This window comes from Eptatretus burgeri, chromosome 2, assembly GCF_056783735.1.
Source record: "Eptatretus burgeri isolate ZD-2024b chromosome 2, Ebu_testis_v1, whole genome shotgun sequence".
In the NCBI taxonomy this organism is placed as follows: domain Eukaryota; kingdom Metazoa; phylum Chordata; class Myxini; order Myxiniformes; family Myxinidae; genus Eptatretus; species Eptatretus burgeri.
The window spans coordinates 3,950,962-3,968,253 of record NC_140962.1 but is presented as its reverse complement, the minus strand read 5'-3'; the positions used below and the strand labels follow the sequence as shown (position 1 = coordinate 3,968,253).

Sequence of the window (17,292 nt, the reverse complement as noted above, 5' to 3'; positions counted from 1 at the left end):
TTTGGTACAAAGGTACAGACTGTAGAGACGGTGTGTCGTGACATACGTTCGTCATGTAAAGTGGTTGCCATGGCAACCAGGATGCTGTTTTCCATGTAGTAGCACAATTCTGTATATACCTTCTTGTTCGGGCGTATATTGTGCTCACTTGCGCTCTTGTTACTGATTACATTATAGAAATACATATATTGCTTTAAAATTATTTGGATCAGACTTCACTGCAATGCTTTATATAAAATATTAATTATTAGACGAGTCTTTTAAAAACGATAAATGTATAAACAGGCGAGCATCGGGTGGCTTTGACACCAACTCTCTGGTTGGTTGTTGCGTTGAGTTCGGGTGCGCGGTGTTCGCAGAGCCTCGCGGCTCTGATCACAACAACAAACATCAAATTGAAGAAGAAGAAGAAGAAGAAGAAGTAGAAGTCGAAGAAGCGGAAGAAGAAGAAGAAGAAGAAGAATATGAAGAGGAAGAAGAAGTGGAGGGAGAAGAAGAAGTGGAGGGAGAAGAAGAAGTTGAAGAGGAAGAAGAGGAAGTGGAGGAAGAAGAGTACACGACGATGATGATGCCGGCCCGCTATGGGCAATGTCGCTTTGTCGAACCATTCGCCTTTCAGGTCTGAGACACGGTCAGCTTGCCATGCTGCTTGGAGATCAAGCCGCAGTTTTCGGCTCTTTAATCCGGGCGCTTTCCAGGATCTTCACCAGAAAAGCGAAGGTGAGTCTGAGTTCCAAGGGCGCCGTTCCTCCTCAGGGCTGCTTCCGTTAATTCATCATGCAGGTTCGGTGGGTGTTACAGTGCCGTACAATGTGGATGGGGGTCATTTCTTAATACTAATCTCAAAAGGAGGTGCAAACACAGAGCAACAGCTCGGTTCACGAGTCAATGAGGAACTGACCTATTAATGGATGGATGGATATATATATATATATATATATATAAATAAATATATACATTGTATAAATATATATATATATATAAATAAATATATACATTGTATAAATATATATATATATATAAATAAATATATACATTGTATAAATATATATATATATATATATAAATAAATATATACATTGTATAAATATATATAAGTAAATATATACATTGTATATATATAAATATATACATTGTATAAACATTATATATGTGTATATATATATACATTGTATATTTTATATATATATACCTGGTGGTGTTGGCTCAATGGTTAGCGTGGTGGCTTGGAATCCTCTGATCCTGAGTTCAAACCCCACTCCACTGTTCAATTCATACCAGGTGGGGTTGACTCTGCCTGTCATCCTTCCGAGGTCGGCAAAATGAGTGCCAGCATGTTGGTATACTGTGTCGGAGTGGCGACCCGTCCAGGATTGTGTCCAATAGCCAAGGAGACTGCTTAGGCAGCACCAACGCTCTGCATGGAGTATGGTCCCGATGGATGGATTGTGTATATATATATATATATATATATATATATATATATATATATATATATATATATATATATACATTATATGTATATATAAATATCTAATTATATTTCATGATCATGGTGTGAGAGCTGAGACGGTGGGAAGTCATGACCTCCGACACCAAAGGTGGGCGCGGAGGTTGTGTTTTCACCTCTGTGTCTGTGAGCAGGATATCTCAGAAGGTTGTGGATGGGTAATGGAAACGAGGTGGACGAGTTGGTTCGATGACGGGAAGAACAAGCTGATTCGATTTTGGTTCAGGTCCGAATCCAGATCCTGCCTATCAGTGGGATGCCAAACGATACAATTTACATGAACTGTTCAGCCTGGCGGAGGTACCGAGTGCCCTTCTACTTTGTTCTGGAATAGTTTAGTTCGAGGAAACCTGTATTTCATGCTAGATGTTATGTTATTGACGAATTGACCTCTTACACAAAATACACAATGACACATTGGTGGTTGGGGGCTTCCCGAGGTGTAGCGACGGGTCGTGTCCCAGAAATTGCTGGTCACGTGGGTTTTGGTATTATTTGTGATCACGAGTACCATTTTGTATCCACCGATAGCTCCTTGAATGAGCACACGATAAGTGTGTGTGTGTGTGTGTGTGTCCGTCCTCCATAACTCCAAAACCATGAAACTGAGCAGCTCGAAACTTTGCATGCACATTAAGGGAACTCTAAGGAAGTGCATGAGTGAAAAATTGGGTGTTTTGATTAAGTAAAACACCCCTTTTGAAGATAATTAGCTGCCTTTTTCTGTTTACAAAGTCGAGGCTCATGTAAGAGTTGACACACAGAAACGTGCAATGAGGCAGGAGGATGAGATTGGGACCATACTGTGTGCAGAGCGTTGGTGCTGCTTCAGCAGTCTCCTTGGCTATTGGGCACAATCCTGGATGGGTCGCCACTCCGACACAGTGTACCAGCAAGCTGGCACTCATTTTACCGACCTCAGAAGGATTATAGGCCGAGTCAACCCCACCTGGTATCAATTCAACAGCTGAGTGGGATCCAAAGCCGGCCACCCTCACCACTAAGCCAACACCAGGCATAAGTCGCATAACGAAGCAGGAGACAAGAGATAAGGGAGAGGGAAGCACAAAATAGTGGGGAACAAAGACTATAGGACATCTTTGGAAGGGAGGTGGGGTACACAGGGGAAACAAGATGGTACTACAGGGACTTTCAGGAAGGAAAATGGGGAATTTGACAAAGGTGGATGTTGCATAGATTCATGGAGGGTAGTAAAGATTAAGATTTTGGATGGGAGAAGAGATGAGATGGTGGTGAACAGCTGTTTTGAAGACCTGGAGCGAGGTGTGGGTGTTTGTTCCAGAGGTGGGGAAAAATAGGAATGAAAGAGCGAAGGGGAGCAATGATTCTTGATTTTGGCAGTTTCACCAAAAGGGGTTTTTTGGCAGATCTTGAGCACCACGAAGAAATATAGGAGGGGCAGATCACAGACAGAGCAGTGGGTGGCAAGGCCAGAGAGGAGACTGTCGAAGACACAAAGACTACAAGAATGTATTTATATAAATATCTCATTAATATCAAAGCTGTTGCTCCGACACCGACCTGCCTCTGGTGTGAGACCCAAAGACAGCTTGATCGCCGGAGATACCAATGATCCAAAAAGCTTTGGTTTCCACAGCGTGAAGTCGAGCTAGGTGTTAGGGAGGAGCACCACACCAGAGGGGGAAGCAGTGCTCCATCAGACTGTGCATGAAAGCTTTTTAGAGTTTAGAAGCTCAGGTGTGCCAAGGAAGGACTGCATGACGTAGGATGCCCATTTGGCAACTGGCTTTGGAGGCCAGCTTGGAGATGTGGCTTTCCCAGGAAAGATTGTGGCAGATATTTATTTAATTATAGCCTTTATCAGGGGCTCCTCAGCCACCTTGCTCTATGGGGTCTTAAGGCGTGTCTTGTGTTACCTAACTGGGGTCGGAAGCCTCCATGTTTTTTTGGCCTGTTCAACCATGCCTTGACTTGGAAAAGGCCGCAACAATTTCTTAACAATAGTTTTTTTGTGTTGTTTTTTTTGCACTTTCCTCACTCATCTATCTATAATTACAGCAATCTCTGTGTGTGTGTGTCTGTGACCGCTGTTTCTCGACAACCACTGGTCCAATCTAATTGAAACTTGCCAGATATATTGCTGGGGACCTGAGGATGTGCCTTTTCAAAGTTTGATATTAGTCGGACAAGTGCTTCCCAAGTTATGGCCATTTATTTACCAACCAATGACAGGACACGTTGCTGCGTGGGCGTGGCCAATGGGGGAAGGGAACCTCAGCCGCGTTCCCCATTACGGGTTACAACGTACGGACTTCCAGAGAGTGATGACTTCGTGTATTCTAATACTTTCTCGATTTCTTATGCGCATTTATACATAAACACAATGCCCCAAGTTATGATCGTTTTCTTATTAGACGGTGCATAAATTTCAGTAACATCAGAGTGAGCTGGTATGCTCCGAAGCAGGAAGTAATTTTTTTTTTTTCCTCTTCTCTTATCTTTGTGTTTTTCCTTGCGATGACATTGCGAAAAGGCAAAATACGTTGGCGCTAATTGAATAATTGGCCATTAAAACTAAATTGCGAATAATCATGCCTGCGATATGCGAACTTCCGGGCCACGCACGTACGCGCACGCCAGAGTGTGGTTGTTGTTTCTTGGTCGCGGTTTGAATTTTTTTTTTTTTAACGGGCACGTACTAGTATTATCAAATGCCTGTTCATCATAGCTCTGAATCGCTGGGTACATTGCAATGCTTATAAATACCCACACACCAGCATTTGTGGCTTTATTTCATTTCCGCACATGTGATAACCTCGAGAATCTCTTACACTAAACTGAATTGCAACATTTATGTTACAGAATTGTACTGGGCAGCAGTTCTGACTCCTACAAAAGTGTTCATTTGCTAATTTGGACATATTTGACATTATGGGCGTCTCCGGGAAGTGTGTGTTTAATATGACAGTTCAGTGATTGCTAATCGCGGGCCAAGTGAGCAGTTTCTTATGAACCGTTTCGTTGCAGTGGTTAAGCCACTTGGTGAGTGTGAATATTATAGAGCGCTATCACTGAATCCTATATCGATCGACTTGAACAAAGTTCAGGGGGCACTCACCTGTGTTGGCCTCCTTGTTGTTGGCCTGACCCAGCTATAAACGGTCATCCAGGTGTTTCACAGGCAAGGTGATTCATCAATGTGTGTGCTGTCTTTCAGACGGACGTTAAACTGGGAATCTCATCTGCTGGAATCCCTCTCTTAACCCTCTCCTTCTCTCAACCCTCTCCTTATCTTAACCCTCTCCCTCTTTCTCTCTCTCTCTCTCACCCATATCCCACCCCTCCACCCCTCCCCTGCTCACCCACCCCTACCCTGTATGAATAAGATTTGGAGTGAACCGACCAGAGGGGTGCAAAGGTCGCTGCACATACTAGCATGCATGCATGCAGGCAGAACTTTGCCAGGGAGATAGCGTGGGTTTTAAATGCTCCCCCTCCCCCCAAGGTTGTGTGTGTGTGTGTGTGTGGTGTGTGTTCGTAATGTAAAACATTCACTGCTAACTCCCTGCCCCCACTCCCCCCCCTCTCTCTTTGTCCCATTCACCTTTTCCTACTGCAGTGCAGCAGCCACCCACACCTCTCTCTGTCTTTGAATATATCTGGGCGATGGTTATGCCCGGATGGTGGTGTCCGCACATATCCGGACGGTGGTTATCTCTGTATGTATCCGAAGGATGTTATCTCCGGACGTTATCTGGCCATTCTGGGTTAGCCAATGGAGAACACCTATTCAAATGCAAAGTGCATAGATGTGGGATTTGCAATTGTGAAACCTGTCCTATATTTGCTACAAACAATATAATGAATTGTACAGTAACAGCTAAATCCTACAAGTTAAAAGAAACCAAATACAGTAAGTCGTCGACTTGCGACTGCGATCGGTACAACCGACCAGTCGTAAGTCGGCCAACGCTTATTTCTACCTTTATTTATAGTGTATAGGCCTATTCAAAAATTACCGTATGTATACTATACTGTATAATGATATGTTATTCATCTAAGTCATATTTTATTAACATTTTATTTGTTCATTATTCTTATAACCATGGTTATAAAAACCATTTTTATTGTTGCTGTATAACGTTTTTACATCTGTCAGGTTTAAGTAAAACACTGCATACGACAGTACAATTGGTTTGATATTTGCAAAAACATACAAAAATAGAAAACATTTTACAGTAGTTACGAAACATACTAAATTTAAAATGAGCAGTCATGGACTGGTACTTACGAAATCGTCAACTTGACCTCTGACCTTGTCTAATAAAAGCTGTCTCTTGAGAAGGTAGCGACGCAAACCAGAAGTTTCTACGATGATTCTGTACCAAACTATCAAAAATCGAATGTTTGACCTCATTGTGACCTTGACCTTTGACCGATTTTGACCAAAATCTAACCAGCGCTAGCCATCACCCTCCTGAATCACGTGGTGTAATTTGACATTGGTAGCTTCTTCGTTCTCGAGTTATCGTGCCTACACACAAACAAACAAACACACACACACAAACGCACAAACAGAGGACGGAAGTCATAAAGATTTCGTAAGTAAAAAATACAAAACATGTAATTGGTCACTCGTGCTTGGCTGTGGATCGTCGATGTTATCAGCTGGGGCAGCGCTCGGGGTAGCCGGACGAGTTGCTTTATCATAAAGATGGTAAGCTTTGTCTGAATTGTTTTTCTTTTTCTCCTCGTAATGGCCTTTCTTTTCCTTGTTAAAGGCGAGATCAATGGCCTTTCTTTCCTTGTTTCTTTCCTTTCTTTTCCTTGTTCAAGGCGAGATCAATGGCCTTTCTTTTCCTTGTTCAAGGCGAGATCAATGGCCTTTCTTTTCTTGTTTCTTTCCTTTCTTTTCCTTGTTAAAGGCGAGAACAATGGCCTTTCTTCCCTTGTTTGTTTCCTTTCTTTTCCTTGTTCAAGGCGAGATCAATGGCCTTTCTTTTCTTGTTTCTTTCCTTTCTTTTCCTTGTTAAAGGCGAGAACAATGGCCTTTCTTCCCTTGTTTGTTTCCTTTCTTTTCCTTGTTCAAGGCGAGATCAATGGCCTTTCTTTTCTTGTTTCTTTCCTTTCTATTCCTTGTTAAAGGCGAGATCAATGGCCTTTCTTTTCTTGTTTCTTTCCTTTCTTTTCCTTGTTCAAGGCGAGATCAATGGTCTTTCTTTTCTTGTTTCTTTCCTTTCTTTTCGTTGTTAAAGGCGAGATCAATGGCCTTTCTTTCTTTATTTCTTTCCTTTCTTTTCCTTGTTCAAGGCGAGATCAATGGCCTTTCTTTCCTTGTTTCTTTCCTTTCTTTTCCTTGTTAAAGGCGAGATCAATGGCCTTTCTTTTCTTGTTTCATTCCTTTCTTTTCCTTATTCAAGGCAAGATCAATGGCCTTTCTATCCTTGTTTCTTTCCTTTCTTTTCCTTGTTCAAGGCGAGATCAATGGCCTTTCTTTCCTTATTTCTTTCCTTTCTTTTCCTTGTTCAAGGCGAGATCAATGGCCTTTCTTTCCTTATTTCGTTCCTTTCTTTTCCTTGTGAAAGGCGAGATCAATGGCCTTTCTTTTCTTATTTCATTCCTTTCTTTTCCTTGTTCAAGGCGAGATCAATGGCCTTTCTTTTCCTTGTTCAAGGCGAGATCAATGGCCTTTCTTTTCTTGTTTGTTTCCTTTATTTTCCTTGTTCAAGGCGAGATCAATGGCCTTTCTTTCCTTGTTTCTTTCCTTTCTTTTCCTTGTTATTGGCGATATCAATGCCCTTCTTTCTTTCTTGGCAGGTTGAGGAGTAGACAAAGATAATTTCCTCTTGGTAGACATCTTGGGGGTTTGAAGTAAATTTTTTTATGAGAAACGGATACGGATAAACTGCGCTATACCGAGACCACGCTAACACGCTAGCACTGGTGGGCGCTGCGGCGGAAACTGTCGTATGTCCAGCTGCGCAACACTCGTGCTACCAGACGTGGAGCAGTCGTGGCCAGACGTACAGTACATTTCGCGGTCGTGGTCGTAAAGTCAATCAGTCATAAGTCACATAGGTCCGTAAGTCGACGACTTATTGTAATTATTTGCATGTAAAACTTCAAACATAGTTTACTTGTTGACTTGTCGCAAATGTGCGGTGCATTATGTTGTTGAAACAATGCAGAGATGTAATGAAAGAATGAATGCACACAGGAGTGGCACGAGAAACCCAGATAAAACTACTGGTTGTCCACTACTTACTCGTCACTTTACTTATGAATAACTGTAAAAGTGCGAGCTTCAGTGTTGAGGTTGTAGAAATGATGAGCGGCAATGGCTGAAAACTGAAATGGACGGAAGATATAACAATCACACAATTACTGAAGCGTGGATAACTTTTCTGAATAAAAGAATGAAGAACTGCTTACCCAGACGAATTAAATGAAAGAATTAATGATACCTCCATCCAAACAACTCAAGGGTGAAATCATAATCACCTCTGTTTTTAACACCCGACCACGAGACTCTCAAAGACAGAGTACATAATTTTTGATGGAAATGTTTAATTACAGATACACCACAACAAATCATAAATGATTGGTTAGATCTTAACAAATTGAACATCTGTGGATTACTTAACAGCAGTACTAATAAAAGGGTGTGTGTGTGTGTGTGTGTGTGTGTGTGTGTGTGTGTGTGTGTGTGTGTGTGTGTGTGTGTGTGTGTGTGTGTGTGTGTGTGTGTGTGTGTGTGTGTGTGTGTCGTTAATTGGTATCTACATATGTGGGTTTCAGAAGGTGGCATGGAGTCCTCCCAGGGTGGGCTCAAAGTATCCACCTTCATTTCGGTTAGGGGTCACGATTCATGGACCAAGCTGTGAAGTTTTCTGTTCTCATCGTTTTGTGCCGAGGGCTCTCTTCACGATCGTTGCTGAACACCGTGTCGGACAGCTTCCAACTGTAGTTCGTTTGTCGTGATATTTCTAGGGATGGTTTTGAATATCTCTGTGAGGTCCTTCTTCATCATTCCCATAGCTCAAACTATCACTGGCACAACTTTGGCAATCTTCAGCTTCCAGGATCTTTTTGCTTCATTCTTGACGTCTTGGTATTTGGTCATTTTCTTGATTTTTTTCCATCGTCTTGTCCAAAATTTTCTGGTGTTAACACCTCATTTAGCAATGCCTTCTTCTCTTTTTTTGTACCTTAGTATGATGTCTGGTCGCAATGCTTTGTTTTCGATGTTCACGCTCGATTGGATTATGAGATCGTATGTGAATGGTCCTTTCATGTTTTCAGTGATTGCTTTGGTTCATGTTCCCAGGAATTCTCTGGAACTGGGAAATCAAAGTTTTTGCAGATGTGCCAGCAGATTACTTCACAAACTCTGTTGTGTCATTGTGTGTGCAGCTGCTTTGAAATTAACTTTTTTGTTTTTTTGTGTTTGGTCATTAAGCATCACATATCATTCTCTTTGCTAACCCCACCTCCACCACTCACCTTTCTCTTTTTTTTTTTTTTCCTTCACCCCCATCTCTCTCTCTCTCTCTCTCTCTCTCTCTCTGTCTCTGTCTCTGTCTCTATCTCTGTCTCTGTCTCTGTCTCTGTCTCTGTCTCTGTCTCTGTCTCTGTCTCTGTCTCTGTCTCTGTCTCTGTCTCTCTCTGTCACCCTCCTCGCACCCTCCTTCCTTCAATGTATAGCAACATTTGGTGAGGGGTCATTCTCCCCCTCCGTCTCATTCTCTCCCCTCCCTCTGTCCCGTCCTCTCCTCTCCCTCCCTCTGTCCCGTCCTCTCCTCTCCCCTCCCTCTGTCCCGTCCTCTCCTTTCCCCTCCCTCTATCCTGTCCTCTCCTCCCCCTCCCTCCATCCCAATCCTCTCCTCTCCTCTCCCCTCCCTCCGTCCTCTCCTCTCCCCTCCATTATTTCTCCAAAATGTTACCATGTAATGTTTGAGTAGCCATCATTGTTTAAATAAAATTATAAGTGTTTTTTTTTGTTTCTCTTTCTCTTTCTCTTTCTCTTTCTCTCTTCATTTGAAATGTGTATTGCCTTCGTTTTTTGTTCTGCAGATGTGTTTCCAGTTAAAATGGATGGGGTCAGATTGATTCTCAACAAAGACATCAGCTGTCACCTGAAAGTGAGTTTCAAAATCAGGTTTTCTCATCTACTTGGCCTTAGTTCGATGATCACGTGTGCAAAGCAAAAAATCTCACATGGTGATATGATTAATTGCATGAAGAAGTTCTTTATTTTGTAATTTTTGAATTTTTTTTGTGCAATTAAGTGTGAAAATTCTGTTTCTATGATGTTACAAATAATTCATTTATTACCTCTTCCATCAAAGGTTATGTTTTTACCCCTGTCTATTTGTCTGTGAACAGGATATCTCAAAAAGTTGTGGACACATTCAAAGGAAATTTGGTGGACAGGTTGGTTGTGTGACACGAACTAAATGATTAGATTTTGGTAAAGATCCAAATCCAGATCTGGATTTGAGAATTTTGAAAGGGATTCTTGACCATTGAGTGAGGGGGCTAAAAACATTATCTCAAAAAGTTATTAACACATTCAGACGAAACTTGGTGGATATGTTGGGTGTGTGACAAGTGTCGATGAAATTTCTAAGTCATCCTGTACATTTGAACATTTATTTAACAAACAACATAAAAATAAAATCCATAAAAACACATACATGTGCGCATAGGAGTGATCGGAATACAGATATATTGCAGATCTCTGAAAAACATGATAAAGTTAAGTCCTTCATATAGAATCCAGTGAGACATAGTATTTTTTTTATTTCCAAACACTGGCGCCACAGTTTGTCAGGTCTTGACATTCCTTAGTTGGAGCTTATCTGCAGCCGCCAACTTTGTCAGGTCTTGACATTCCTCAGGTGAAGTGTATCCTTCAGCCTTTGTGCAGCCCCAGCTTGACCTGGTTGAGCGGTTGTAACATATATTTCAAATCCAGATGCGTTGATCCTCTCCCGGCACCGGAAAACAAACAGAATGCTAGAATGACGTCACACTTCAACTCTTTTGGGCATTTTGATAAATTTCTATAGTATGTTGGCTAAAAGTCAGTATGCTTCTCCCAGACTAGAAAAATATATTATCTTGAAGTGAGTACAGCTTAGTGAATAATATCTGGACATTTTCCTGGACCTACATTCCAACTTGTTGGTGCCTTTTATTTTTAAAAAAAATCCCTTCGATAAGCTTTTAAATAATCGTCAATTTTTTTTTTTGTTAACTGAATTCAGATTACTTGAAAAGTTGGCCTGCTCATCACATTTTTAATAGTCAGGTCGATCTTTCCATACAAAGGAAAGATATGATTATGCTAATTAAAAATTCAAATAGATACATGTTCAAGCGCATATAATCATATCATATTTGAGTACATTTTCTATTTCAGATTTGATCCATTTATTTTAATATCAAGTTTTAATTATCAACATTCTATTATTGTTTCTATCACCCTCAAACCCATTATGCTAATTTCGGAGAAATTGCATTACATCGACACAAGGAAGGATTGATTTTATTTTATTTTTTATTTATAAAGTGATTCTTCACCATTAAGAGATGGGGCTGAAAACGATATGTAGCAGGATATTTCAAAAAGTTGTGCATGAGTTATGGCAAAACTAGATGGATGAGTTGGTTTGGTGACGAGAACAAGCCGATTCGATTTTGGTTCATGTCCAGATCTTGATCCGGTCTTGCAGTGGGATACAAAACGTAAACTGTTCAGCGTGGTTATTTAGCGCACTCTGTCTCACTTTTTATTTAATGGCCATTGGTGGGAAACTGCTCTAGCTCCCTTCATTAACACTCAAGGTATTTTGAGTGCTAGATTCTTCAATTTTACGCTCGCCGAAGGAGAGGGTATTTATTGCATTTGGGTCCGTTTGCGTTTGTTTGTCTATCTGTCTCTCTGTTTATTTGTTTGTCCACACAGAACTTTCATGTTTTTCTCCGCAACCGCTTGTCGGATTGAGACACAGTTTTCACCATCGCAAAGACTACTCATGTAGAATGTTTTAACGAAAATTATGACGTCATAGGGAACGTGGTATGGCATCTATGTTGGAAAAACCGATAAACTTTGGACCTCTGTATCTCTGAAACCACACCAAGGGGAAAAATTGAAACTTGGCACACGGCAAGTACTCCTCATGGGGAATAGGTTTGATTTTTATGTCGTCATAATTGCCTATGTAGAATGCTACATCTGATCAGTATGAAAAATTTTGAGGGTCATCTAGGGATAAAATAGTCCACAGAAAAAAAAGTTGATGACATCATCAGTCACGTGATTCGGCATCTATATTGTTTTTTTTATAAATATATTTTTTAATCCTTTAAAAATCTTCTTTTCTGTAATGGCTGAACAGATTGAAGCAAAACTTTACACGTATGACCGCGGATCCATGAGGAACAAAACATTCACACGTATGATGTCATAGGTCACATGGTTTGGCAGCCATATTGGATTTAGCCCAAAAACCAATAAAAAAATCTTCTTCGGAACGACTGGAGAGATCGAGGGGAAACTTCACACAAATGTTCCCCAAGCCTTGGGTGTAAAAGTTTGTTTAAGAATAATTGATTTGTCACATGGTTTGGCAGCTGTATTGGATTAAAGAAAAATATTTAATAATGTTTTCTCTGGAACCGTGGAATCAATTGACATGAAACTTCACAATTATGATCTAGTAGTGATGGGGAATACATGTTTTAAATTTCAAATTGATCGGACACACGGCCTGGCAGCCAGAATGATTTGATTTTTTTTTTGGTCTGGGTTATTTTCGTTTTTAAATTATTTATTTATTTATTTCTTGAATAAGGCTCACTTGGCTGTGCCTGGATGGGTTTGAGGGTAGAGAAGTAGCAGATGAAATGTGAATCCTGTCCAGGTTCGTCCTGATGACTTCATCTTCGCTTTTTGCTTGTTCAGGTTCCTTGAGATGACTCCAATGCAAGACTGTACCTGTTTGGTGTTCCATTTGATTTGAATTGAATTTATTTTAATCCCATTCTAAATTCAATTGAATAAAAAATAAAAAAATGTCATGGGTCAGGGTCAGGTGTCCAATCAAAGCGGGACGTCTTTGTTCCCGGTCATCACTGCCAGCAATTATACAGTGGCAGTTCTAATTATGTCTCTTATTAATTACGTCACACACCAGTGCACAAACACCACACAAAACAAGTCTTGGCGAGGGTCTGCAATCTCTGATTGCTCTTTTTCTTGTTCCCATGAATTTGGGTATGAAGCAATATCAATAATTCATGCATCTGCTACAACCACTGGATCGCAGATCGACATTGTAAGCTTTACTATATGTCTTATTGAGCTTGTACATGTGCAGAGGCATCTTCAGTACATGTCTCTCATGCTGTCCTTTTTGATAATGTCAGACCTGATGTAGGATTTTTTTTCCTCTGTTGTTTCCTCATCAACAAGGGAAACCTTTGTCTGTTTACTCAGCTGAGAATGGAGGTACCCTTGTAACAAATCAACGCCTCCCCTGAAACTCATCACAACTAAGAGGTACAAGGGAGTTTGGACTTCGGTTGGGGTGAGTGTGTGGGAGGCAGGGGGATGGCAGTCTTGACATTGAGGAGCCTAGAAATATAAAAGCAGGATAGGTTTGTTGCTCGTCTTCGCTTTGAGATCAGCCACTGTAATGGACATTTCATTCTGTTTGCAATTGGTCACTGCAGTGAGTGGCTGTCTTGGCAATGTGTCCCACAGCAAGAGTACACGCACCAACTGCACCGGGGTGAGGCCACTGACAAAGCTCAGGGCCCGAGCTGAGTGACTGCTTAATTGAATGATCTTGGCGGACGATTGCATTTTGGATTTCTACCAAGTTAATTGTAATGTGGAGTCAGGCATGTTTCACAGACGGCTGTTACCTCGATGTTGTTTACTTAGCACTTGTGGGTGGGTGGAGCCAGCAGGCGAGAGGAAGGGCGGTGGGTGGAGCCAGCAGGCGTGAGGAAGGGCGGTGGGTGGAGCCAGCAGGCGAGAGGAAGGGCGGTGGGTGGAGCCAGCAGGCGAGAGGAAGGGCGGTGGGTGGAGCCAGCAGGCGAGAGGAAGGGCGGTGGGTGGAGCCAGCAGGCGAGAGGAAGGGCGGTGGGTGGAGCCAGCAGGCGAGAGGAAGGGCGGTGGGTGGAGCCAGCAGGCGAGAGGAATGGCGGTGGGTGGAGCCAGCAGGCGAGAGGAATGGCGGTGGGTGGAGCCAGCAGGCGAGAGGAAGGGCGGTGGGTGGAGCCAGCAGGCGAGAGGAAGGGCGGTGGGTGGAGCCAGCAGGCGAGAGGAAGGGCGGTGGGTGGAGCCAGCAGGCGAGAGGAAGGGCGGTGGGTGGAGCCAGCAGGCGAGAGGAAGGGTGGTGGGTGGAGCCAGCAGGCGAGAGGAAGGGTGGTGGGTGGAGCCAGCAGGCGAGAGGAAGGGTGGTGGGTGGAGCCAGCAGGCGAGAGGAAGGGCGGTGGGTGGAGCCAGCAGGCGAGAGGAAGGGCGGTGGGTGGAGCCCGCAGGCGAGAGGAAGGGCGGTGGGTGGAGCCAGCAGGCGAGAGGAAGGGCGGTGGGTGGAGCCAGCAGGCGAGAGGAAGGGCGGTGGGTGGAGCCAGCAGGCGAGAGGAAGGGCGGTGGGTGGAGCCAGCAGGCGAGAGGAAGGGCGGTGTGTGGAGCCAGCAGGCGAGAGGAAGGGCGGTGGGTGGAGCCAGCAGGCGAGAGGAAGGGCGGTGGGTGGAGCCAGCAGGCGAGAGGAAGGGCGGTGGGTGGAGCCAGCAGGCGAGAGGAAGGGCGGTGGGTGGAGCCAGCAGGCGAGAGGAAGGGCGGTGGGTGGAGCCAGCAGGCGAGAGGAAGGGCGGTGGGTGGAGCCAGCAGGCGAGAGGAAGGGCGGTGGGTGGAGCCAGCAGGCGAGAGGAAGGGCGGTGGGTGGAGCCAGCAGGCGAGAGGAAGGGCGGTGGGTGGAGCCAGCAGGCGAGAGGAAGGGCGGTGGGTGGAGCCAGCAGGCGAGAGGAAGGGCGGTGGGTGGAGCCAGCAGGCGAGAGGAAGGCTGGTGGGTGGAGCCAGCAGGCGAGAGGAAGGGTGGTGGGTGGAGGCAGGGCTGTGGGTGGAGCCAGCAGGAGAGTGTGGAGGTCGAGGGCGAAGTAAGGTGAGAGCGGCGGGAGTCAGCAGGCATGGAAAGCAGAGCAGCAGGTGAATGCAGAGATCCCGAGCGTGAACGGCTTTGCGATCTGCGTTTTGTAAGCCCCGTGGTGTATGGTGAGGTGACAACCTGAATCGTGCGATCCTATTGGCCCCCAGACCCACGCTGCCATGCTCCTCCGGCCGGAAGTGGCCCCATTCATCCATTCGGCGAGACATGGCCGAGCTGTGGAATTGTCTTACACTGAACACCGCGACATGAATTTCCTTGCACTGAACGCCTGGGCCGTGTTCCGGCGACTGGCCGAGGGTCGCGTCAGTCCCGCATGCCCGTTCGGGCACCCCCGGTGATCTGCGGTTGGCGCTGGCCAATACGCTTCCGTCCACATGCCACGTGGCCCGATGGATCTGGGCCGTGCATTTGTGCCTCTGCTTGGTGGCGACTGCATTGAGGCAGAGGTGCAAGTTTGGCACAGGATGACCTCTGCTGTTTGCGGTAGTTATTGGTGGCCATGGTGGTGAGCGAAGGTCGATGGTGAGTCGTGGTTGTAAATCAGCGCGCAGACACAAATGAAGATGTGCGCCATGCACGTCCCATACAGTGCGGTGGTGATTAACACAGGGCTGCACGCGTGTCTGTTATCGTGCATTTGTGCCTGCTTCACTTCATATCATGGGTTGAAGGAAAGGGTTGGATAAAAATCAGGGTTGAAAAGAAGACATAATTATTAGATGCAGATTTGAATGAAAGGGGCGCGCCGCGCGCGTCTTGTGCAGTGTAGGTGGAGGTTATCACCGGGCTGCGTGCGTCCCCTGCAGTCTGGTGGTGGATCGTTTTTCACCATGATTTTCACAGGCGGCCGTCTGGGTGCGGTGCCTGCTTTGACTTATTTCATGGATTGAAGGAAAGGATTGGAATGAAGATGGAGCTATAATTAGACCAAGCTATAAGATCCAAACAATGCACTTCGTCCCGTTAACCCATAGACATGAGGAGAAGGTCTAACTGCATGTAAACTTACTAAATAACTATCTGGGGATCACTGTATGTTGGGTGCCATTGCCTTCGAGGCATGAGGTTTTCAGAACCGCAACAGTGTGTGTGTGTGTGTGTGTGTGTGTGTGTGTGTGTGTGTGTGTGTGTGTGTGTGTGTGTGTGTGTGTGTGTGTGTGTGTGTGTGTGTGTGTGTGTGTGTGTGTGTGTGTGTGTGTCAGTGTGTCAGTGTGTCAGTGTGTCTCCTCCATAACTCTAAAACTATAAAATCCGAGCAGCCTGAAACTTTGCATGCATACTCAGAGAACTCCAAGGAAGTGCAAAGGTGAAAATTTGGTGTTTGGGTTAATTAAAACACCCCTTTTGAAGATAATTAACGGCCTTATTTAATTATATCCCTCATCAGGTGATCCTCGGCCTCCTCGCTCTGTGGGTCTTTTGGCGTTTCCTGGGTAACCTCGCTGGGGTCTGAAGCTGCCATGTTTTTTTGGCCTGCCCCACCATGCCTTTTGTTGGAACAGGCCGATGCGATTTCTTTATGATAAATTTGTTGTTTGCACTTTCCTCACTCGTATCGTCGAATGCCTGTTCATCATCGCTACGAATCGCTGGGTACATTGCAATGCTCATAAACATCTGGAGACGTCAGCGTTCGTGGCTTGACATTTCGGGCGTCTCCGGGAGGTGTATGTTTAATCTGTTGCTAATCGTGTGCCAAGCTGTTTCTTAACAACTGTTTCGTTGGAGTGCTTGCTTGAGTGCCTTTAGCCACTTGGTGAGCGTTCTCAAAGCTGCTTGGTTGTTTGTGTCGGTAAAGGTATCCATGCTCAAGGGAACATCGATTGGACAGAAGTACTTTTCCACCTGTGTTGGGCCCTGCGGTGCCGTACAGTTGGTGCCTCAGGAGGTGTCTCATCCGCTGACAATGTGCAATTTTATTTTTACAGGATATCATTTTGCTTAACCTTTTGTGTGATCTAATATAATCCACCCTTCACTTCGACATCGATACATATGTAACTCGGGCACTAGGTGGAGAAGGGACCTCAGGGTAGCGCATACCTCCGCCACGTAATGCCTGATCCAGAAGAACATATTGGGCCCAATACATTTTTGAAATATCATGCAATGTAGTACTCTATAGTTTTTGCCCCTATCTCTCAAGAGTGAAGAATCACTTTAAAAATTAAATAATTATCTTCTCCGTATCCAGATTCGGATCTTCACCAAAATCGAAGTATTTTGTCGTTGTGACACACCCAACCTGTCCAAGTTTCATCTGAATCCGTCCACAATTTTTTGAGATATTTTCTTCTTCTTCTTCTTCTTATTTCGGCTGCTCCCGTTCGGGGTCGCCACAGCAGATCATCCGTATGATCCGCATAGTGATTTGGCACATGTTTTACGCCGGATGCCCTTCCTGACGCAACCCTGGTCGCCTCTTACAACACAGGGATATGGCACACCTATTTTAACCGGGGTATACACCGGCCCAGTACACTGGTACTCACTTCGCCGACCTCGGAAGGATGACAGGCTGAGTCAACCCCCTGGTGTATTAATTCAGTGGCCCAACGGGGCTTGAACTCAGGACCTTTTGGATCCCAAGCCGCTGCCCTAACCACTGCGCCA

The 17,292-nt window shown here is 44.5% G+C and overlaps 1 protein-coding gene across 5 annotated transcripts in view; it reads left to right on the top strand.

Annotated features, from left to right (window-relative positions):
* The first annotated feature begins 494 nt into the window (after positions 1 to 494).
* Positions 495 to 17,292, top strand: part of LOC147031284 (mitochondrial import receptor subunit TOM40 homolog) — a 49,489-nt gene continuing 32,691 nt past the window's right edge. For 2 of the 5 annotated variants that reach the window (XM_085861114.1, XM_085861108.1), the window contains exons 1-2: positions 498 to 720; positions 9,566 to 9,633. In XM_085861114.1, the coding sequence (XP_085717240.1) occupies positions 582 to 720; positions 9,566 to 9,633 (207 nt within the window). In that variant the 5' untranslated portion in view covers positions 498 to 581. Of the gene's footprint in view, positions 721 to 9,413; positions 9,439 to 9,565; positions 9,634 to 17,292 lie in introns of those variants that run through there. The other 3 variants (XM_085861143.1, XM_085861134.1, XM_085861125.1) reach the window with 2 other exon arrangements.